Source organism: Eubalaena glacialis, chromosome 7 (assembly GCF_028564815.1).
Source record: "Eubalaena glacialis isolate mEubGla1 chromosome 7, mEubGla1.1.hap2.+ XY, whole genome shotgun sequence".
Classification (NCBI taxonomy): Eukaryota; Metazoa; Chordata; class Mammalia; order Artiodactyla; family Balaenidae; genus Eubalaena; species Eubalaena glacialis.
Genome location: NC_083722.1, coordinates 16,662,327 through 16,686,986, shown reverse-complemented (window position 1 = coordinate 16,686,986; position 24,660 = coordinate 16,662,327). Strand labels below are relative to the sequence as shown.

The 24,660-nt window shown below is 37.6% G+C and overlaps 1 protein-coding gene across 3 annotated transcripts in view; it reads right to left on the bottom strand.

The window, feature by feature from the left end:
- The window catches only part of CDKAL1 (CDK5 regulatory subunit associated protein 1 like 1), a 669,678-nt gene that overhangs the window by 236,614 nt on the left and 408,404 nt on the right, over positions 1 to 24,660 (bottom strand). For all 3 annotated transcript variants that reach the window (XM_061194866.1, XM_061194868.1, XM_061194867.1), the window contains exon 11: positions 2,893 to 3,038. In XM_061194866.1, the coding sequence (XP_061050849.1) occupies positions 2,893 to 3,038 (146 nt within the window). The remainder of the gene's footprint in view (positions 1 to 2,892; positions 3,039 to 24,660) is intronic.

Below are 24,660 nucleotides of genomic sequence, written 5' to 3'. Positions count from 1 at the left end.
TTTCAGTCTTAAATGCTGTAGGTTGTTTTAAAGATTGGATTTTTTGAGGAAACAGATCAGGAAATACCTCATCCCTAAATTCATAACATGAATATTTGAGAAGCCTCACACTGCTGGAGAAAAAAATAAATAAATGAGACTCTTGTTTGTTAAAGGTTCATTACAAAAAAGACTTCAAAAGCTTCAGAGGAAAAAAGATGCAAATGAAAAGGGCCACATTTATACTCCTAAAAAACAGGAGTGAGCACCAGACACACCATTTTAAGTGAGAGCCATTGTATGAATTTAGTGTTAGGCATAAACTAGGGCAATGTGGTAATATCAGACCCTCTTTCTAAGAATGACAATACTGTATTAAATTTTAATAAACACTGAACAAAACAATTTTATGCTGGATCAGTTATCCAGACTAGTGGTTCTATAGAAACCCCTGAAACTTTGGTGTTTCCAAGAATCATGAATCTATTTGGCATAAAGCTATGCTAGTTTTTATAGGGAAAAGTAAGCAAATGTCAGAGCAGAAGAGTGCTTAAAATATTTCATTTATTTCTAAATGTCCATCATAGTTGGAAATTATTCACTGGATAGATGAACTTCCCTGAGAGGACAGGAGAACTTTTCCACTAAAGAGTAAAGTTAGAGTCCTCACAAGATTGAGGCTATACTATTCTTTACAAGCAACATGATAGATGGGACAAAACATACAATTTTTTGGTTCTGATGAACTGTCTAAAACTATATATAGTACAGAGTTAATTTTTAAAAAATCACCTGGAGATGCTAACTGGCTAGACTCATATTCTCCAATCCCAGGGAGTCACAGCACTTGAAACTGAAATTGTGGATGGATGGGTGGGATAGGTTGTCTTCTCCAGGCATCTCTAATTTCCTCTCCAGGGATCTCTGATACTTCCAGTGCTGGAAATACTGGAGATCCCTAGGTAGGTTCTGGAGTCTTCCAGACAGTCGGGATAGTTCTAGAAAAGTCACATGGATGCCACAGTGTAATTCAGAATCCAAAGAAAGAATAATGAGCTTAGTACTATTTTCTAATACTTTGATGGGATCATCTTTTGACCCCTATTTAGCTCATGGATGCTGTTGAAACTGTTCAAAATGCAACAGATTTAAAAGGTCCATCTTTGGAGTAACATAAAAGGCTAAAAACCTGTTGGGAAATTGTTGCCCAGTTAAGTAGCCACATTAATTCCCCAAAAAACTGAGTCAGCACTCACCCAAATGGAGGTAAAAGGAGGTGTTGATTCCTTAACCTCACTGAGTCACATTAACACAACTATTTGGAAAGTGTTCTAGTCCATTCTGCACAACAGGCTGCATGTCTACACTCGGCAAAATCTTGTGCCACAGGTACGGACTGTGTGCATTATTTGCTACTGCTCTAGTAAGCAAAAGGTAAGAAATTTCACAGGTGTAACCAATTATTTGCAATTCTGAAAACATGCTATTCACCAGCACCAGCGTGCCCAAAAGGACTCTCTTACATGAGACAAGTTCACCTATAATAAGCTAGAATAAATGCAAAGGAGGGATACCGGCCAACAACAGACATCTAATGTAAAAATCCTTACTCTTTAGCCTTGCTCTCAGTTCTGTTCAAGATCAGGAAGTATTAGAGATCCATCATTAATCTGTTTTCAACTTTGAAAGTTGTATATACTTAACGATTATAACTATGAAATCTTAGAATAAATATACTTTCTATTCACTGATTTGAATATTCGAACAATTAGCTGTACTTGCTTGAATGCACACCAAGTGTCTTTATTTCTGGTGGTTAGGATAATCAAGAAATGCCTAGAGGTGAAAAAAAAAATTAGACACATAAAGGGAAGATGAATAAGGAAGGAGAAAGTAAACAGAAGAAGAAAAAGATTTTTAAAAGATCTGTATGTAGTCAGGATAAGTGACTAATTGAAGGTGGAAAAAATAATTGCTTACAATTTGTATAAAGCAATCATATCCATGTAGTACTTGGTACAAAGGTACATAATTATAAACAAGAAGATGGAAATAAAGAGTTGTATTTTAATTTAGAAAAACAACAGAGGAAAAGATTATGGGAAAAAAATATGGAAAGCAGAAAGACCCAGGCCACAAATATGCCAAGATAAATGACATAGCCCCAGCGGGGAGAACAGTGCCCCAGACGAGAACATTCTGTATGACCTTGGCCAGCATTATTTCCTGCCTTTTATAATCACAGAAGGCATTCAACGTTTGGTGATGATGAGAAGTAGGATTTTGAAGAATATAATTATAGGCTGCAAGTGTTTTCTGTGGAAGCAAAATTATCATTCATGTCTGAGATTGTGTAAATGTGCCTTAATTTTGGTCAATGGCAATTTGAACTTTAAAAAAACAGAATCCCCAAATCTCCTCATAAATCCCATTCTGCAAGAAAACCACAAGGATAAGTGTGTAAAAGCAAAGACATTCCCAGATACTCTTCAAAAAATGGTATCTCATAGAAAATTATCTCTTTTGTAGTGACATGATTTGACCTACCTCCACGTCAAAATCAGTTGACAACTTCAAAAAGCCACATTAAAGGAGATTTAAGCAGAGCAAAGCTAAAGCAGTTTTCGTCTACTAGGTCAGGTACAGAAATGATCACAATGCACATTACCTTAGGAAGACTGGCAACCTTACACAAATTAATGGGGTGCGATGCACAGATGGAAGGTGGCTAAAACTGAGGGGCAAGAAGAAACCACATCAAGGGTGTCTAAGGAAAACTTAAAGGCTTTGAAAGCTTCGAAAGTCTCACCTCTCTCTGGTACCTTTAATTGTGGCTACCATAAGTGCATTTTTGCCACATGCTTTTAAAAGAGAAAAGGAGATGGTTATTTTCTTAAATGCTAACAGACTTACTTGTCTTTCAGAAAATCCACTACTCTTTTGAAGTCAGCCACGCAGTATTCTCTTTTCATGTCCACGAGCACAGAGTCAGAGGCAGATTGGACTGGTACGTGCAGAAAGGCGTAGACTCGGGGGTGACTAAGGATTTTTGCCATTTCCTTGAAAAAGATGGAAGGAGAAAACAATCACTTCAACAAATCAGAGAATGGTTTCCCTCAGATCAGTTCTCACGAGTGCAAGCAAAGACACACAGCTGAAAACGGACCAATCTTCTAGGTTCCTCGAGTGAAAGTCCACGGGCATCACTCTAGGATGACATCTGGGAATTTAACATGACTTTCGGAGGATTTCACAGAAGTGTTATTTCCTCACGGTCATTGCCTCTCTTAGGCGACAAAACAGACATAAACTCACGTAATGCCTAGAGAGTAAAAAAGGTTTTTGCATACTTCAAAATAAACACCACTCCTCCCTTCCCTCAAAGCAGTGTTATATTCTGTCCTGTTAACATTAGCAGCAGAAGCAGCAACATTTAAGGCAAACGGTCAAAGCTGTAGAATCCTGTGTACTTGAATAAAGTTCCCAAATTTAGGGCAAGTCAACACTTTTTTTTTTTAAACGCTGAAGGAGAAAAAGAAATCTGTAACTCACCTGTTTCTTTTTTAGCTAGTAGCAAACACTGATGTTTGAGTATCTACTATGCAAAAGGCAGAGCATCAGACAATGAAGCCAACCAGCTCACCAGTGGTCACCTACTGCTGTCTACCTTTAAGCTGCAGAGCTCCAAAGAAGAGAAATAAGGAAAGAGCAGAAAGAAGAATCTGTCTTCCAAAGTTAAAGAGAGCAAGTTTAAGTGAAACAAATTAGGAAATTCAGAGATTGTTCTAAATTCCTCCAAGGATACAAAGTGGGTAGAAAAAAGAGTGGTAAAAGGAAAACGGTGGTAAGGAAACCATTTATGATTTATGTGAGCAAGAAGAAAAATGTGACTAATTTATGGCCCATCAATGGGTTGGGGGAGAAGAAGGAAGGAGAAAAAGAGGGGGAGAGGAAAAGGGGGGAGAAGAGAGAGAACACTAAAGATTTAACAGAGATAAAAATGTCAAGAAAGGAACTGCTCTTTAATAACTTGCATGTGTCCAGTGATTTTCAGTTTTCAAAGCACTGTACCATACTTTCACAAAGTACTGTACCATACTTTCACGTCTGTCATCTCATTTTATCATTAGAACAGTATTTTGAGGGATCTTATGGAGTCAAAGAGCCACCTAAATTCCATACAGTCACCTCTCTTAGCTATTCAGGGGTCAGTCATGCATATGTATCACCCATACCCTTCATTCCTTCATTTTCTTTCCATTGACTATAATATTAGTATTTTTACCAAAGTGGAAGAAAAGAGTGACAAACTCAAACTAACCATCTTCTTAGGAGCAGCTTAGTTGGTTTAAAAAATCCTTCTAAGAGATTCAAATAACCAAATGATATTACTCAGGGATATCCTTTATTGACCTTCTCTTCCAGGAATTAATAGGGATATACCTTGTTATATATAGATTACTAAATTGGAACTGAAGTTCAAGAATTTCTTATTTAGCAGCAAAATAACTGGCTAACACATCATCTGAAGATTTCCTTCACAAAACTGTTACATTTCTTGGCTGGGTATTTAGTTAGAAGGCTCTTCATCTCCTTACTCAACACCTTCCATGTATAATAAGGCTGTGGGATGCAGGGCAACATTTATCACTACCTACTCTACAATAAATATGTTGTCCTCCTGATAGATTCTCTGTCTTTCAGGTTTTTCACACTTGAATATCAAGATTCTTGAACAGTGTGAGAAAAACAAATTATACAAAAATCTCTGTTTTCTAAAGGCACAGGACTCAGCTTTAACTAACTTTCAACATACATACTGTGGTAAAAAAAAATGACACCTAAACAAATAACACAATTTGTGAAATGAAATTTTACTCTCAATCTCTGTGCCTTGGTTTTCTCATCTGGAGAATGGAGATAGTGGTAATACCCACCTCACTGGGCTACCAGGCCGTTGTAAAAATAAAATAAGATAATCCAGTATGTGCTTATATGTTGGCGCTCAATACATAAATTATCTAACATTCTTCTTCCTTGGAGAGTATTTAAAGTTCATGGTAACACGTTTTCAGACACATGAACGGGAATTTATCAATAAACAGAACAGCTTTTCAACAAGGCAGTTTCCTTACCTAGTAAGTGAAGGAGAGATAACTTGTACTGACTTGCAAAATCTAAATTTGAAAGGGGTTCCCAGTAAACATGACCCAGGGCCAGAAAGGGCGCAGTTTCTGTTGGAAACACTCAAGGTGGCCTTCTCCTATAAACAGGATACTGCACTAGATGAAGCACTGGCCTATTACAGTATGACAATTTTCAAATCAAAATGTTAATAGCAAACAAGTAGGATAAATTTGGTGGGTTTTTTTCCCCTTTGGCTCTCAAAATAAGATTTCCCGCTAGTAATTATCTTCGGCTTCATACTACAGACTTTGTAAGAGTAGGCACCAGAACACAAAATAAAAGTAAACTTGCCCCTTATTTAAAGTCTGTATTTCTTCTACTAAAAGAATCATGACTTAACATAGATTAATGTACCCCAAAGAGACAAAGTACATATTTTTTCTTTTGTTTTTCCTTTTATCCCTCTTCTCACTCAGCACTGTTGGTTAAGAGTAACCTTTGGGCTACTTCCCCTTTCAAAATTCTTCTCTATTTTTAAGGTTCAGCTTAGAGTTACAGATTCTCTGGTGCAGGAGATGACTTCCTCCTCTGTGATTCCTCAGCAACCTGTTCCTGGTGGTACCAAAATATCTCCTTGGTTCTACTTTGCCACATGGGTCATGCATCTCCAGATGGAAGGTGGACAAGGGCTGCGGTTATGTTTTACTCCTCTCTGGATCTCTACAATGGCTAGGACTGCTGAGTACACCGCCAAACATATAAACGTAGATCTGAGTCAAAACTACATCAAGATACAAAGAGAGAGATTGAAAATATAATCGCTATTTGATAGGAAGACAAGTTTTCAATTAGCTCCATTTGGTTAAAGCAGGTAAATAAGCACATATTCAGGCAGGTAAACAAGCAGATAATCAGCCTGTTTTAATTTTAGAACAGTGAAAAATTATATATGAATATGTAAGTAAATATATATCTAAGAAAAGATCAGATTCTTTATAGGTAGCCCCACCATGGGTTATAATTCTAAAAGTCTGTTGGAGCCTTGGATTGGAATTACAATGTACATTCTTATGGAAATAATTTATAAATGGTGTGCCCAAGAGCAGCAGCCATGAGCAACCCTAAGCTCAGAGCTGGGTAAGAGAGTCTGAGTAGACAGGCAAGTATGTGTGCAGACATGTGTGCACACAGGCCTGTGTAGGTCTGTGTGTGCATGCATGCGCATGTGTGTGTTTTAAGGAGCCCTGGTAGCAACTAGCATAGAAATAGTATCTATTTTAATATATGGTCATTTTTTATTTAAGGGTTGATGTACCAAGGCTGCTTAAAATAGATGGTGACTATTTTATAGGCAAAGACCAGAGAATGTCTAACAGATCAACAAAACAGTATTTCTATCTGGTGTTTTCACATGGGGTTTTCCTATTACAAATTGGTGTTCACCTCACTGTTTGTGATTTTTTTAATGAACTTAAAAAGCAAAGAAAAAATAATGAATGAAAACAGGCTTAATTTAAAAAAGCAATTTATGTATGGTGCATTTTTAAAAGAAATGTTAAGTTTCACTTTTATTGCCCAGCAGTCATCAAATTAATCATCATATTCTACCTGGTTCTGAATATATATACTACCAGCTAAACAAAGTCACTCAGTGTATATTAATACTTGCATTCAGATGTCTCTGCATTCACAGTGAAAGCCGTCTCAGATTATAGCTTTGTTAGGAAGTATTGTATCTGCATACTTAAAATGCTAAACTTTATGTAACATTGCTATGTTTTTTTTTTTTCAGCTAATCTAAGATATATGTTGAAGCAAGAAAATACCCCCCCCCAAAAAAAGACAAACTATACCATTTACCCTTAGGCATGAAAAGATAGCTTATTTGACATATAATTCACATACCATACCATTCACTCATAAAATATATGCAATTAAATGTTTTTTAGTATATTCACAGAATGGTGCAGTTTGCCTGGAAATTTCTTGTTTATCACTCAAAATTAAACTCCATTTGGGGTGGAACTTTCTGTGGCCCATACAACGCTTAATTTCTTCATCCCCTGTTCTACTTTTGTAATTGATATACAATTCCATTCCAGTGTTTATTTGAAAACTGGTTAAGAAAAAGGACTCAGCAGTCTGACAGGCTTAGGTTCTACATTTAGTTATTTCATTTACTGTTCTTCATTGCGGACAAATTATTTAAATGTCTCCGAATGTTCATTTTCTTCATTCATAAAATGACAATGTATCAGTAGGATGCATTAGGTTATGCTGTATAGCATACGATCTCAAAAATCTCAGTGGCTGAGCCCGCGCGCCACAACTGCTGAAGCCCGCACGCTGCAACGACTGAGCCTGCGTGCTGCAACTACTGAAGCCCATGCACCTAGAGCCCGTGCTCCGCAACAAAGAGAAGCCACTGCAGTGAAAAGCCTGCACACCGCAAGGAAGAGCAGCCCCCACTCGCGACAACTAGAGGAAGCCCGCGTGCAGCAACGAAGACTCAATGCAGCCAAAAATAAATATAAAAATTAAAAAAAAAACCTCAGTGGCTTATAACAACAAAAATGTAATTCTTCTTCATGCTACATAACTTTCATGGACTGGCTAATGAAGCTTTGCTCAAGTTGCTTCCACTTGCAAACTGTGAATGTGGAAGAGGGAGAGGAAAAGAGAATCATTGGCTTAAACCTTCTTCCCGCATTTCACTGGTTGTTGCAAGTCACACAGCTGCTCCTGAGCTTAACTAGGCAGAGATTCTCACACTCCCACGGAGAGGGAAAGCAGAATATTTGGTAAACGGTGATACGATCTACCATAGAAATAATAAAAATACCTGCACTGTGGAGGGAGGAGTCAGATGAGATACATAAAGTATCGATACTCAGTCGAGTGCCGGACACAAGTGAGTGCTTCTCCATTCAAGGAGGCACTTGTGTTTACATGTTTGTTTATAAAATGCAAAGGAGGTTACTGCCTTCTTTGCATCCCCATCCCAGAAACACAGTTTGCTGTTTAATAAATACTTGTTTAGCTGCATCATTTCACATACCAAGCAACCGTTACTAGAGCAGTGAAATCACCAGAACATTCTTTTTTTTTTTTTTTAATTTATTTACTTATTTATTTATTTTTTTGGGTGTGTTGGGTCTTTGTTTCTGTGCGAGGGCTTTCTCTAGTTGCGGCGAGTGGGGGCCACTCTTCATCGCGGTGCGCGGGCCTCTCACTGTCGCGGCCTCTCTTGTTGCGGAGCACAGGCTCCAGACGTGCAGGCTCAGTAGTCGTGGCTCACGGGCCTAGTTGCTCCGTGGCATGTGGGATCTTCCCAGACCAGGGCTCGAACCCATGTCCCCTGCATTGGCAGGCAGACTCTCAACCACTGCGCCACCAGGGAAGCCCCCAGAACATTCTTTTAACTACCGTGTGACGTGCAAAACGAAAGTTATGTAAAGTTAGCATCATTTGGGATAATCAGACCATAAACAAATAAGAGTTAAATATTTCTAAATAAATCTTTAACATCTGCCTTCGCATTGGGTTCTTTAATTATTTACGTCATATTTAAGAGAAGCCAACAGAATTGTCTGAGTTGAACACTCAGTCTAACTGGGTTGCATGTATCATCCCCATTAAATTGATCAGGTATTGATTTGTTCTTTTAGTGTCTGGTAGACATGGTCTTTTTTTTTTAATGGAAAAAAGGGCAACTATGTTTTAAATATGTATATATTATATATATATAAAATATATAAACATATATACTTTATATAGACATAATTTTTAACATACACCTATGCATGTTATATAGTGTTTGAATCACAACAGAGTTTATTGTTAGTTTTCTTCTCCGTTATTTTATTTTAAAATTAATACAGTAAAATTGACTTTTTTCTATGTGTTCAGTTTCATGAATTTTAACATAGGTGTAGATTCATGTAACCATCACAACAATCCAGATACAAGAACTCTTTTGATTTCTTGGCATTAGCAGAGCAGAATAATAATTTAAAAATAAAACAAAACACTGATAATACCAGTTGAACATAAATGTGTGTATAATTACAACTCTTAGCATTTTGACATTAGTATTAATGTATATTCTTATCTTCATAATGTGAAGTCTGATTATTGACTCTGACACTAAGATGAGTGGTAATGGTAAAGGGGGACTGAAGTCCTTTTAACATTTCTATGAAAGCTAATTAGAACAGATGTTTTGTCTCAACTTATTTTAATGCAAATATTGGAAATGTTAACTCTTTGCAGTTTAGAAGTGAATTTCCTGTTATAATTAAGTTATAGATCAAATGTAAATTAGAATCTGTTCACAATATCCACTCCTTTTCATTTGGGATATAAGGATTGGAAGTGTTCTCTTTTTGTGTTCCCTTGTTCACTTTCTGATGCTATTAATGATAATTTATTTTTAGATGGCTGAAAGTAAATGTAGGTGCTGGTAATTGACTTAGTGGCTGTTACAGTGTCATTAATGAAATAATGGATGAAATATGACTCTGATCTTATTTTATCTTGACCTATATGACTTCTGGAGCATTGAAGGTGACTCCAGAAATAGGATTTCCTAGAACACAGGCACTGATGTTTGACCTTTACCTAAATTCTTTGTAGGATTTACTCTAAAATAACCATTTTGATTAATCAACTGGGTTATTCAATCATTCATTCATTCAACTGTAATTTAACTGTTTAAGTGCCAGGCATTAAGCAAGGAAATGGAGAGATAGAGAAAAACACTGTATACTCTTGGGGTATGAGCATGTATGGTAAAATTGTAGGACAGGGAAATAAGAGCTAATTGAAGTCTGTACAGTGTGCTCTGGCATTGAGAGTAAAACTACCTAAAAAAGAGATATTTAAAATAACATAACATTGCTACAACAGGGATGAACTTTGAAAACACTATACTAAGTGAAATCAGCCAGACACAAAAGGACAAATATTGCATGATCTCACTTACATGAGGTACCTAGAAGAGTCACATTCATGGAGACAAGTGGGGGAGAGAGGCATGGGGAGTTTATTGTTTACTGGGCACAGAATTTCAGTTTGGGACAATGAAAAAGCTCTAGAGATGGATAGTGGTGATGGGTGCATAATACTGTGAATGTACTTAATGTCCCTGAACTGTACACTCAAAAATAGTCAACAGGTAACACACATAAGACATAAGGCTGTATATCTTGTAAAATGATCCAGTAACCTGTCATATCAGTTCTGCTTCTTTTAGTCTAATAATATCAATTATACCTTTAAAAGTACATTTGGGAAAAATAAGGAGTACACTTGGGGACCACTTAATGATTCTCTACCTATTTACTCTTTTATCAAATATACCAACTGTAACATTTGTTGAAATCACTTTAAAGAGAGAATTGTTTGTTTGAGGGTTGGACTCACAGATCTTATAGGCTGAACCTGTTACATACTTCTAAAATAAAGATGCATATGGTAATTAGTGTACATAAAATAATGAAAAACACTGTTCTTTTTAAAAACGAATGTTTTTCTGTATTATAAAGGTAATATATATTCATTTTTAAAGTTTTGGAAAAACAAAAATAGAAAGAGAAAAATAAATCATAGTTAAAGCAATACTGTCACTATCATCTTGAAACAATTATATTATAAAATTATATTTGATACCATCTGGTGGGTTTGGAGAAAGTAAAATGATTTTCAAAGAACAAAATATTAAGTTAATAATATTTCTTAACAATACATCATTCAGTGTGAGCTCAATTTCTTCAAAAATGAAAGAAGTAAACCTTTCTTCTAAGCAGGGTTCAAATCACCCAGGCACTTATACTCAAGGGGCTCATTCCACATTAGCATAACAGGAGAGAGGAATGTGAATATGAAAACAACAAACAAAGGCGAATCAGAGATAAGAATCAGCAAAAATGCCTTAGAATCATTCCTGAAGAAGTTATTACCATTTGAGCAACTCTGTCCCTGGAGCTATGATGAGAGAGTAAAAAAAATAAATAGACCTGAAAGAAATTTCTTTGTTCAAAAACAAAAACAAAAATGAGAATGAAAGTAAAAGGAGAAAAGAGGGATGGGCAATTCTTTCCCCATTCCCAAATTTATTGTAATGTAAGGGAATTCTTAAAAACATGGACCAGAAGATGTCATTTAATTGGAATGATTATTAGAGGGAAGAAGAAAGCTCTCAGCACTCTCCAAATCACAATACTATCAAGTGGTACAGCAGCAGTAGTAACAGTAATAATAGTGATAAGCATCCTTATGTGCTAGACATTTTGCTGATTCACAATGAAACCTGCAGAGCTCTGGCAGGGCCTTCCTGGGTATAAAAGCCCCTCTGTGACCCCCATTTCTTGTTTGTGGAAAAACAGGCTTTAGTCCCCTAGGCCTCCCCCAAATTCCAAAGAGCAAACTCAAGTAGTTACTAATTATGGAAGTGAGAGAATGCAGAAACAAAGGAAAAGCAGTCACGCAAGAAAACTAGTAACAGCTGAAACAATAGTTTAGGGATAAAACAGAGTCCTAGTTCCTCCTCAAGGGATATACATAACAATCTGACACAAATCTTTAAGTTGTTCTGCAGAAACTAAGACCCACACCCAGGTGGAGGCTGGTGATTACATGCTGATCACAAGCCGTAGGCCCCTGACTGGTTGGAACCATGAGGTTGATGATAAAGATTCCCAAAACATCACCCTGTTACCTCACCACCAACCAATCAGAGAGAAGTCCATGAGCTGCAACCCTCACCCCGAACACTGCCTTTAAAAATCCTTCCCTGAAAGCCATCAGGGAGTTCAGGTCTTTTGAGCATGAGCTGCCCATTCTCCTTGCTTGGCACCCTGCAATGAATGCTGTACTTTTCTTCATCCCTGATGCCAGGAGACTGGCTTTGCTGCCAGTCAGGCGAGCAGATCCAAGTTCAGTTCCGTAACAACACTCATTATCTCATTTAAATTTCTGAACAAACCTAGAGAGTAGTTTTACTGAATCTAACACTCAGGGAAGTTACAACCTTGTCCAAGGCACAGTGGTACAACTGGAGTGTAAATACAGTCACCCTGACTCTCAAAAGTTACCAACCCCCAAATACGCCTCTTTCGCATATGGATTATTTTGAGCTAAAGGCCACTGAGAACCAGCAGACCCAGGAAAAGGTCTAAAAACAGGGCCTTTGTTTTCCTTTTGTAAAAGGAATTTCTATTTATAAATTTTCCATCTTTTTTTTTTTTTTGGCTGCATTGGGTCTTCGTTGCTGCATGTGGGCTTTCTCTAGTTGCGGTGAGCAGGGGCTACTCTTCTTTGTGGTGCGCTTGCTTCTCATTGCTGTGGCTTCTCTTGTTGCAGAACATGGGCTCTAGGTGCATGGCTTCAGTCGCTGTGGCACACGGGCTCAGTAGTTGTGGCTCACGGGCTCAGTAGTTGTGGCTCACAGGCTCTAGAGCGCAGGCTCAGTAGTTGTGGCACACAGGCTTAGCTGCTCCGCGGCATGTGGGATCTTCCCGGACCAGGGCTTGAACCCGTGTTCCCTGCATTGGCAGGCAGATTCTTAACCACTGTGCCACCAGGGAAGTTCTGAATTTTCCATTTTTATAGGTAGAAATTTTGGGGAAAAAAGATGTAACTATAGAAATTCCATACTAGGAATAAGAGAACAAAATTTTAACAATTCCTATCAATGGTGAAGACAAGACTTAAATATGCATAACAAACCTTTCTAAACAATCCCTGTTTACCATACTTTTCCTGGTCACCTTCCCATAACTAGTCTTCCTCACCCAGAACTACAAATCCGTCTTCTTCGGTTTTAGCATAAGATGGTATACAAACCCAAGTTCTAAACACCCTTTGGGGTTACTGACTGCTGGGTGCTTCCATGCATATGAGTGGAAAGCACATTTTAATAACTTTCTGTTTTTCTCTATTTATCTATCTTTGGCTAGTCTAACTTACAGAAACCCACCTGGACAACCTAAGAAAGGTAGAGGAAAAGATTTTTTACTCTCTTACACTCCATTCCATCAAAATGTGTCTCACAAATGTGTCCCCCCCTAACTGTAAAATCATTCCTGAGGAACAGCACTAATTAATTCACATGACAGTGTTAACTAACAAGTCATTTCTGGGAGCAGGGCTTGAAATAAGCAGTGGAGAGCTGTCTCTCCAAAACAAGACCAAAATAAAATCAAAGAGTTTAAAATTTTCAGTTTGCAAAATTCTCCTTATGTTTGATTTATTAGAAATGTGTGGATTTTTTCCAAATGTCTCAAAATGCATGAATTAAATGCTTCTTATTACATTCGTTGAAATTAAAATATAATAAATTAATAGGATCTTTGCACTCTTTTGTTACTGAACAATATGGAATTTGAGGTCAAACGGATAAATGGGTATATAATTTTTATAAAGCAACAAAGAGGGGCCTATTTCTTCCTTGTTCTACTTTAATTGTTTTCACTTGGTAAAATTGGCTTCACGTGTCAGTTCTTTAATTGGATCTGAAATGAAAGAATTTCCAGTTACTGCATGGTAGGCTAGCTTGTCTAAGAACACCTAGTCAGAATACTTTCTGAGATTTGAATCTGCTGCTCTTTTAAGCACTGTGGTTCCAAAGTTATAGGATCAGATAGCTTGTATAGACTATAAAGAAAGATCAGGAAAAAATTCCATGTGATGAGCCAAATTTACCTGTTAAGACTTGAGCTATTTTTTAAATGTTCTGTTATTTTTTAATCAAATGGAAGTTAAAATACTATGCAATTAAAATAGATTTCTTCAGATTAGAGAGGGAAATGAAGATTTTTATTTTCCTCTTTTCTGTCAAAGTCTGTAGCCTCTGCAAATATAGAAATCTGATGTACCTTAGGCAGAACCAAGGTTCTGCCTAAGGTTATAGAAGCAATCATTTGATACATAAGTATTTTCAGATCTTAAATGTTGCCATTTTTATACGATTAAAGTATTTTTTTAAAAAAAAGATAGAGCAGGCCTTGAACTTCATCTTTCCAGTGATCAAATGTTATAAATATATATTGTTAATATACTATGTTTACCTGGCTTCAAAACTGGATAAAGATGGGTCTAAATAACAATGATTAAGGAGATATAAGATACCATGTTACATACTAAGTATTTCCTTCTGTCTTAGGTGAGAAAAAGGATTTCCAAATCAAGTACTCTGTCTTTTTTAATATTTCAAAATTAGCTAGAGATCGAGAATCTAGAAGACAGATAGGAAAAAAGAGAACTATGTCCAAGAGAGGTTAACAAATGTGCAATACGCTGAAATGAATGCCAGTGGAAAGTGTTGGCACCATCAACAGTTTTCCATAGAATGTTTAGATCATTTCCTTTGTCCCAACCTCAAAGGACTCTAAATAATCTCTCCACAGAATTACCTAAATGGGCACAGTTCAGATAGGAGATCTAGAAAGAGCTGGGATTATTGTGAAATAAGAAGAATAATTTATTCTGAACAAATAATACTCAGTGTCTCTCCAGAAATGGTGTCAAGAAGTGGGAGAACACAGCCCATATGAAGAAATTTCTCCCAAGAGGCTGCCCTGAGTAAATGAAATGTCTTCGGCTGGGTGAAATGAAGACAGGAAAATCCAGTCCCTTAGTGGTTTAAGGATTATACATTAAAACTACTCATTAAAAATTAAAAACAAATGGGATACTCCCATCTGGGTGTTTATTTTCCCCTTAATAAACTATTGAATGACTTTCCCAAGCACTGATTATATATATGACGTTTAAAAATGAACTCACTGTGGATGAATGGATAAAGGAAATGTGGCGTATATATACAATGGTATACGTATTATTCAGACCAAAAAAAGAAGGAAATCCTGCCATTTGTGACAACTTGGATGGACCTTGAGGGCATTATGCTACGTGAAATAAATAAATCAGACAGAAAAAGACAAATGCTGTATGATCTCACATGTGAAATTAAAAAAAAAAAGAAAAAGAATTCATATATACAGAGAACAGATTGGTAGTTGCCTATTCTTATCACTTATTGTGATCATCTCACAATACATACAAATATCAAATCATTATGGTGTATACCTGAAACTAAGTTGTATGTCAATTATAGCTCAATTTAAAAAAATGAAAGCAGTATATCCTTGCCGAAGCATTACAACCTTTTCCTGATCAGTTTCAAAACCTCTGAATTTCTCACCTTCATCGATTACACCCCATTAGTTGCTATGTGTTTCTTCTACTACTCAACCCTCAGAAGTCTCTGATATTTGGCCATATCTACCTCCTGAGCATAACTTGGCACTGTCCAGGTCTCACAACTTCTTTCTTACAAACCATAGTGTAAATTGGGCCTTGAAATGGGCACAGAGTATTCCTGGAGGGAAACAAACTAGCAGGCAAGGGTCATTTAAAAATGAATTCATGTCCAGGTCTTTAATTTCCATTTGTACTTTTTCATAAAACCGATTTGTCTGTGGTCAAGGCTTCATGCGGGGTCTCCTCCCTCTCACTTTTACTGAACACCTTCAGGTCACCAAGTAGGGACTTGTGAAGCTGCCTTTTCCAAAACAACATAACGAATTCCCATGGCTGCCACCCTCAACATCCATTTCATTAAAAGCAGAATTTATAATAAATTTCTACATTTATGCTTAAGAAGTACTTATACTGTTTTTGATGAATTGTGTACTACTACTAATCTAATGACAATTCAATAAAAAGTGTTTTTAAAAAAATATTTAGAGCCTTGCAGTCACAATGTCTTAATTTATATACACATTTTGACACAGAAAAGGGTTGTAGAATGATCAATAGATGACTTTCAAGCTTAAAAATATATTAGATAGAATTCTGTAGAGAAAAAGGAAATTCAAATTCTGGGAAAAAAAGAGGATGATGTAAATTCTCCTAGTTTTTTAATATTTATTTGAATACATTTGAAAGAGTGATATAACAATTTTATTTTACAATTCTATATTTAAAGTATACCAGAGGTTACCTCTTCTGCAGCTATTTAAACTTAGCATGAAAAAAAATTCAATGTCAATCAAAAAATGTATGAGGTGGCACATGATTTTAGAAAATTATTTTGGGGTAACACCAAGCAAAAGTTTCAATACCACTCACAGGTCTGCAAAACCAAGTCCCAACATCTTAGCCTGGCATTCTGCCCTCTTTCCAATCTCATCTTCCCTGATAGCTTTCCTCTTTTCCTCCAACATATACCAACTCCCAGGGAGCACATCTCCACCTAAAAGGGACCTATAGCGTTTTGCCTGGGACATGCTCTAGACTTTTCACCCTTGTTGAAATGTCAACCTCAGCCTAGAACGCAACTCCCCACTTCCAAGCTACTCCTGCCTACCAAAAACTATCCACACCTCGTGTATCAATTCCTCCTGTGTTTCCCAATGTATACAAAGAAATAATCATCTCTTTTCAATTTTCATTTAAAGCACTTTGTATCTCTACTAGGCAATTACCACATTCTACATTTCAATTACCCCCACCATCCCGCCACATTATATATAAAAAAACAGTTGGGGGCGTGCGTCCCTCGGTGCAGAAGTGCGTCCCGCCTGGCCCTTGGCGGTGCCCCTGGAGCGCTCCAGGTCAGCGTTCAGGTGCCGGAGACCGAGCGGTGGCGTCGTCTCCTGTTCCCTGTGAGCCCCTCGGGTCCCCACTGCGGCGGTGCTTCCGGTGAGCACCTCTCTTGGGGAGTTGAGACGGTAAACCACTGAAGTGATAAGGAGTAACAGACTCTACCAGCCAGGAAATGCCTCCAGGGGACATTTGCTAACAGCAACAGACTGAGCAAAAAGGGAGAGAAGCAAAAAGAAGGACCTGGAATGAAGTGGCCCCTTGGAGCTGATGCCCATCTTCCCCATCACTCCCAGCCCTTGTTGAGGAGCCTCTGGCACCACTGAGCCTACATATCAAAGGCAGGTCTTTGCGTCCCTAATCTGTACCTGAAGCTCACTTCTGTTCCTGAGAGGGAAAGCAAAGCCTGTTCAGGAGCACAGGAGCCATCATTCCTGGCTGAATTAGGACCTCAAGAGGGACCCTCGGAAGAGCCAGCACACACGGCTCTGATTCAGGTCTGGAGTTCCCAGGTGATGCTTATACTGCTGGTCTCTGGAGCACACTTGGAGCAGGAGAGACCTAGACCACAGGACCACAGAGAGCCATGTGGATGAAAGGCTCTTGGTGCTCCAGCCAGGCATCAGGGCTGTGCCTCTGAGGTGGGAGAGCCAACTTCAGGACACTGGTCCACAAGAGACCTCCCAGCTCCACATAATACCAAACGGCGAAAATCTCTCAGAGATCTCCATCTCAACATCAAGACCCAGCTTCACTCAACGACCAGCAAGCTACAGTGCTGGACACCCTATGCCAAACAACTAGCAAGACAGGAACACAGCCCCATCCATTAGCAGAGAGGTTACCTAAAATCGTAATAAGGCCACAGACACCCCAAAACACACCACCAGACGTGGACGTGCCCACCAGAAAGACAAGATCCAGCCTCATCCACCAGAACACAGGCACTAGTTCCCTCCACCAGGAAGCCTACACAACCCACTGAACCAACCTTAGCCACTGGGGACAGATACCAAAAACAACGGGAACTACGAACCTGCAGCCTGTGAAAAGGAGACCCCAAACACAGTAAGATAAGCAAAATGAGAAGACAGAAAAACACACAGCAGATGAAGGAGCAGGGTCAAAACACACCAGACCTAACAAATGAAGAGGAAATAGGTAGTCTACCTGAAAAAGAATTCAGAATAATGATAGTAAGGATGATCCAAAATCTTGGAAATAGAATAGACAAAATGCAAGAAACATTTAACAAGGACGTAGAAGAACTAAAGAGGAACCAAGCAACGATGAAAAACACAATAAATGAAATTAAAAATACTCTAGATGGGATCAATAGCAGAATAACTGAGGCAGAAGAACGGATAAGTGACCTGGAAGATAAAATGGTGGAAATAACTACTGCAGAGCAGAATAAAGAAAAAAGAATGAAAAAAAACTGAGGACAGTCTCAGAGACCTCTGGGACAACATTAAACGCACCAACATTCGAATTATAGGGGTCCCAGAAGAAGAAGAGAAAAAGAAAGGGACTGAGAAAATATTTGAAGAGATTATAGTTGAAAAATTCCCTAATATGGGAAAGGAAATAGTTAATCAAGTCCTGGAAGCACAGAGAGTCCCATACAGGATAAATCCAAGGAGAAACACGCCAAGACACATATTAATCAAACTATCAAAAATTAAATATAAAGAAAACATATTAAAAGCAGCAAGGGGGAGGGCTTCCCTGGTGGCGCAGTGGTTGAGAATCTGCCTGCTAATGCAGAGGACACGGGTTCGAGCCCTGGTCTGGGAGGATCCCACATGCCGCGGAGCAACTAGGCCCGTGAGCCACAACTACTGAGCCTGCGCATCTGGAGCCTGTGCTCCGCAACAAGAGAGGCCACGATAGTGAGAGGCCCGCGCACCGCGATGAAGAGTGGCCCCCGCTCGCCGCAACTAGAGAAAGCCCTCGCACAGAAACGAAGACCTAACACAGCCAAAAATAAATAAACAAATAAATAAATAATAATTAAAGGTGCTAATAATTAAAAAAAAAGGACACGAATATTAATAAAACTCAAGGATATTTGTGCATCCTTTTTAAAAAAAAAAAAAAAAAAAAAGCAGCAAGGGAAAAACAACAAATAACACACAAGGGAATCCCCATAAGGTTAACAGCTGATCTTTCAGCAGAAACTCTGCAAGCCAGAAGGGAGTGGCAGGATATACTTAAAGTGATGAAGGAAAAAAACCTACAACCAAGATTACTCTACCCAGCAAGGATCTCATTCAGATTTGATGGAGAAATTAAAACCTTTACAGACAAGCAAAAGCTGAGAGAGTTCAGCACCACCAAACCAGCTTTACAACAAATGCTAAAGGAACTTCTCTAGGCAAGAAACACAAGAGAAGGAAAACACCTACAATAACAAACCCAAAACATTTTAAAAAATGGGAATAGGCACATACATATCAATACTTACCTTAAATGTAAATGGATTAAATGCTCCAACCAAAAGACACAGACTGGCTGAATGGATACAAAAACAAGACCCATATATATGCTGTCTACAAGAGACCCACTTCAGACCTAGAGACACATACAGACTAAAAGTGAGGGGATGGAAAAAGATATTCCATGCAAATGGAAATCAAAAGAAAGTTGGAGTAGCAATTCTCATATCAGACAAAATAGACTTTAAAATAAAGACTATTACAAGAGACAAAGAAGGACACTATATAATGATCAAGGGATCGATCCAAGAGGAAGGTATAACAATTGTAAGTATTTATGCACCCAACATAGGAGCACCTCAATACATAAGGCAGATACTAACAGCCATAAAAGGGGAAATCGACAGTAACACAATCATAGTAGGGGACTTTAACACCCCACTTTCACCAATGGACAGATCATCCAAAATGAAAATAAATAAGGAAACACAAGCTTTAAATGATACATTAAACAAGATGGACTTAATTGATATTTATAGGACATTCCACCCAAAAACAACAGAATACACATTTTTATCAAGTGCTCATGGAACATTCTCCAGGATAGATCATATCTTGGGTCACAAATCAAGCCTTGGTAAATTTAAGAAAATTGAAATCGTATCAAGTATCTTTTCCAACCACAATGCTATGAGACTAGATATCAATTACAGGAAAAGATCTGTAAAAAATACAAACACACAGAGGCTACACAATACACTACTTAATAACGAAGTGATCACTGAAGAAATCAAAGGGGAAACCAAAAAATACCTAGAAACAAATGAAAATGGAGACACGACGACCCAAAACCTATGGGATGCAGCAAAAGCAGTGCTAAGAGGGAAGTTTACAGCAATACAAGCCTACCTCAAGAAACAGGAAACATCTCGAATAAACAACCTAACCTTGCACCTAAAGCAATTAGAGAAAGAAGAACAAAAAAACCCCAAAGCTAGCAGAAGGAAAGAAATCATAAAGATCAGATCAGAAATAAATGAAAAAGAAATGAAGGAAACAATAGCAAAAATCAATGAAACTAAAAGCTGGTTCTTTGAGAAGATAAACAAAATTGATAAACCATTAGCCAGACTCATCAAGAGAAAAAGGGAGAAGACTCAAATCAATAGAATTAGAAATGAAAAAGAAGTAACCACTGACAGTGCAGAAATACAAACGATCATGAGACATTACTACAAGCAACTCTATGCCAATAAAATGGACAACCTGGAAGAAATGGACAGATTCTTAGAAATGCACAACCTGCCGAGACTGAACCAGGAAGAAATAGAAAATATGAACAGACCAATCACAAGCACTGAAATTGAAACTGTGATTAAAAATCTTCCAACAAACAAAAGCCCAGGACCAGATGGCTTCACAGGCGAATTCTATCAAACATTTAGAGAAGAGCTAACACCTATCCTTCTCAAACTCTTCCAAAATATAGCAGAGGGAGGAACACTCCCCAACTCATTCTACGAGGCCACCATCACCCTGATACCAAAACCAGACAAAGATGTCACAAAGAAAGAAAACTACAGGCCAATATCACTGATGAACATAGATGCAAAAATCCTCCACAAAATACTAGCAAACAGAATCCAACAGCACATTAAAAGGATCATACATTATGATCAAGTGGGGTTTATTCCAGGAATGCAAGGATTCTTCAATATATGCAAATCAATCAACGTGATACACCATATTAACAAATTGAAGGAGAAAAACCATATGATCATCTCAATAGATGCAGAGAAAGCTTTCGACAAAATTCAACACCCATTTATGATAAAAGCCCTGCAGAAAGTAGGCATAGAGGGAACTTTTCTCAACATAATAAAGGCCATATATGACAAACCCACAGCCAACATTGTCCTCAATGGTGAAAAACTGAAACCATTTCCACTAAGATCAGGAACAAGACAAGGTTGCCCACTCTCACCACTATTATTCAACATAGTTTTGGAAGTGTTAGCCACAGCAATCAGAGAAGAAAAAGAAATAAAAGGAATCCAAATTGGAAAAGAAGAGGTAAAGCTGTCACTGTTTGCAGATGACATGATACTATACATAGAGAATCCTAAAGATGCTACCAGAAAACTACTAGAGCTAATCAATGAATTTGGTAAAGTAGCAGGATACAAAATTCATGCACAGAAATCTCTTGCATTCCTATACACTAATGATGAAAAATCTGAAAGTGAAATTAAGAAAACACTCCCGTTTACCACTGCAACAAAAAGAATAAAATATCTAGGAATAAACCTACCTAAGGAGACAAAAGACCTGTATGCAGAAAATTATAGGACACTGATGAAAGAAATTAAAGATGATACAAATAGATGGAGAGATATACCATGTTCTTGGATTGGAAGAATCAACATTGTGAAAATGACTCTACTACCCAAAGCAATCTACAGATTCAATGCAATCCCTATCAAACTACCACTGGCATTTTTCACAGAACTAGAACAAAAAATTTCACAATTTGTATGGAAACACAAAAGACCCCGAATAGCCAAAGCAATCTTGAGAACGAAAAATGGAGCTGGAGGAATCAGGCTCCCTGACTTCAGACTATATTACAAAGCTACAGTAATCAAGACAGTATGGTACTGGCACAAAAACAGAAATATAGATCAATGGAACAGGATAGAAAGCCCAGAGATAAACCCACGCACATATGGTCACCTTATCTTTGATAAAGGAGGCAAGCATATACAGTGGAGAAAAGACCGCCTCTTCAATAAGTGGTGCTGGGAAAATTGGACAGGCACATGTAAAAGTATGAAATTAGAACACTCCCTGACACCATACACAAAAATAAACTCAAAATGGATTAAAGACCTAAATGTAAGGCCAGACACTATAAAACTCTTAGAGGAAAACATAGGCAGAACACTCTATGACATAAATCATGGCAAGATCCTTTTTGACCCACCTCCTAGAGAAATGGAAATAAAAACACAAATAAACAAATGGGACCTAATGAAACTTAAAAGCTTTTGCACAGCAAAGGAAACCATAAACAAGACCAAAAGACAACCCTCAGAATGGGAGAAAATATTTGCAAATGAAGCAACGGACAAAGGATTAATCTCCAAGATTTACAAGCAGCTCATGCAGCTCAATATCAAAAAAACAAACAACCCAATCCAAAAATGGGCAGAAGACCTAAATAGACATTTCTCCAAAGAAGATATACAGATTGCCAACAGACACATGAAAGAATGCTCAACATCATTAATCATTAGAGAAATGCAAATCAAAACTACAATGAGGTATCATCTCACACTGGTCAGAATGGCCATCATCAAAAAATCTAGAAACAATAAATGCTGGAGAGGGTGTGGAGAAAAGGGAACACTCTTGCACTGTTGGTGGGAATGTAAATTGATACAGCCACTATGGAGAACAGTATGGAGGTTCCTTAAAAAACTAAAAATAGAACTACCATACGACCCAGCAATCCCACTACTGGGCATATACCCTGAGAAAACCATAATTCAAAAAGAGTCATGTACCAAAATGTTCATTGCAGAACTATTTACAATAGCCAGGACATGGAAGCAACCTAAGTGTCCATCATCGGATGAATGGATAAAGAAGATGTGGCACATATATACAATGGAATATTACTCAGCCATAAAAAGAAATGAAATGGAGGTATTTGTAATGAGGTGGATGGACCTAGAGTCTGTCATACAGAGTGAAGTAAGTCAGAAAGAGAAAAACAAATACAGTATGCTAACACATATATATGGAATCTAAGGGGAAAAAAAAAAGGTCATGAAGAACCTAGTGGCAAGCTGGGAATAAAGACACAGACCTACTAGAGAATGGACTTGAGGATATGGGGAGGGGGAGGGGTGAGATGTGACAGGGTGAGAGAGTGGCATGGACATATATACACTACCAAATGTAAAACAGATAGCTAGTGGGAAGCAGCCGCATAGCACAGGGATATCAGCTCGGTGCTTTGTGACCACCTAGAGGGGTGGGATAGGGAGGGTGGGAGGGAGGGAGATGCAAGAGGGAAGAGATATGGGAACATATGTATATGTATAACTGATTCACTTTGATATAAAGCAGAAACTAACACACCATTGTAAAGAAATTATACTCCAATAAGATGTTTAAAAAAAAAACAAAAAACAGTTGGTATCTTTTTGTTTGAGTTGAATGGCAGTTAAACCAAGAGTCAATGTGTTTAAGCGAGACAAACTATAGACTCAGTATTCACAATTCTCATTCTGGCTTTTTCAATGATTTCCTATGTGCCTCCAGGGAAACCTCAACTTTAGATAGTTTATACCTAAGTTTCTGCATTTTAAGCTTGAAGATTATACTCCTGCTTTTTTAAGTGTACAGTTTGAGTAACTTTGTACAGTTGTACAACCACAAACAAAACTGGCAAAGTCGTTTTTTTAAAAATTGAGATATAATTGATATATAACATTTTAGTTTCAGGTATACATCATAATGATTTGACGTACGTATATATTGCAAAATGATCACCACAATAAGTCTAGTTAACATCCCTCACAACACGTCAACACATTGTTTTTCTTCTTGTGAAGAGGACTTTTAAGATCGACTCTTTCAGCAACTTTCTAATATACAATATAATACGGTATTATAAACTGTAGTCACCATGCTGTACATTACATCCCTAGGACTTATTTATTTTACAACTGAAGATTTGTACCTTTTGACCACTTTTACCCATTTTGCCCACTGCCTACTTCCCTACCCAATCTGTTCTCTGTTTTTATGGGCTCTCTCTTTTTTCTTTTTATTCCACATATAGGTGAGATCATACAGTATTTGTCTTTGTCTGTCTTACTTCACTTAACATAATGTCCTCAAGGTCCATCCAGGCTGTTGTTTTCTTTATCCATTCATCCATCGATGGGCATCTTACTTTTTATAAAGGAGAATTTTTAATGAAGTTAACCAAAAATAATTTGTCATCATCTGCAAATATGAGAGACCTATGATAAGTATTACTAAATTATAGGTACCTAAAATTAAAGCCATTTTTAAGATAAATAAGATACAAGGAGGTCACATGACAAGGCCAATCAGTTGAAGAGCAGATGACACTGCTCAAACTCTATGCTAGTATCCAAACTTATCTTCATTCTCCTGTCCAAAATATGAGATCTTCTAAAAAACATAGACTCTACAATCCTAAAAAACAAAAAACTCCGTATTCACTAGCCATTTTACTAGTCATCTCTCTCAAACAACAACCAATAACAAAATGATGATGAAATTCATTTTAATTTTTTATTCAACATTAAAATGTGCAACATGATCAATTCCCACAGTCCATTTCAAAGAGAATATACTATATTTCATCCCTCAGTAATAAAACTAGTAACTTATAGCCCAAAGAGAATAAGAAAACCTGGTAGTCTCAGAAACAGCTCAACTTCATAGTCATTTGTATGTCTAACCTAAC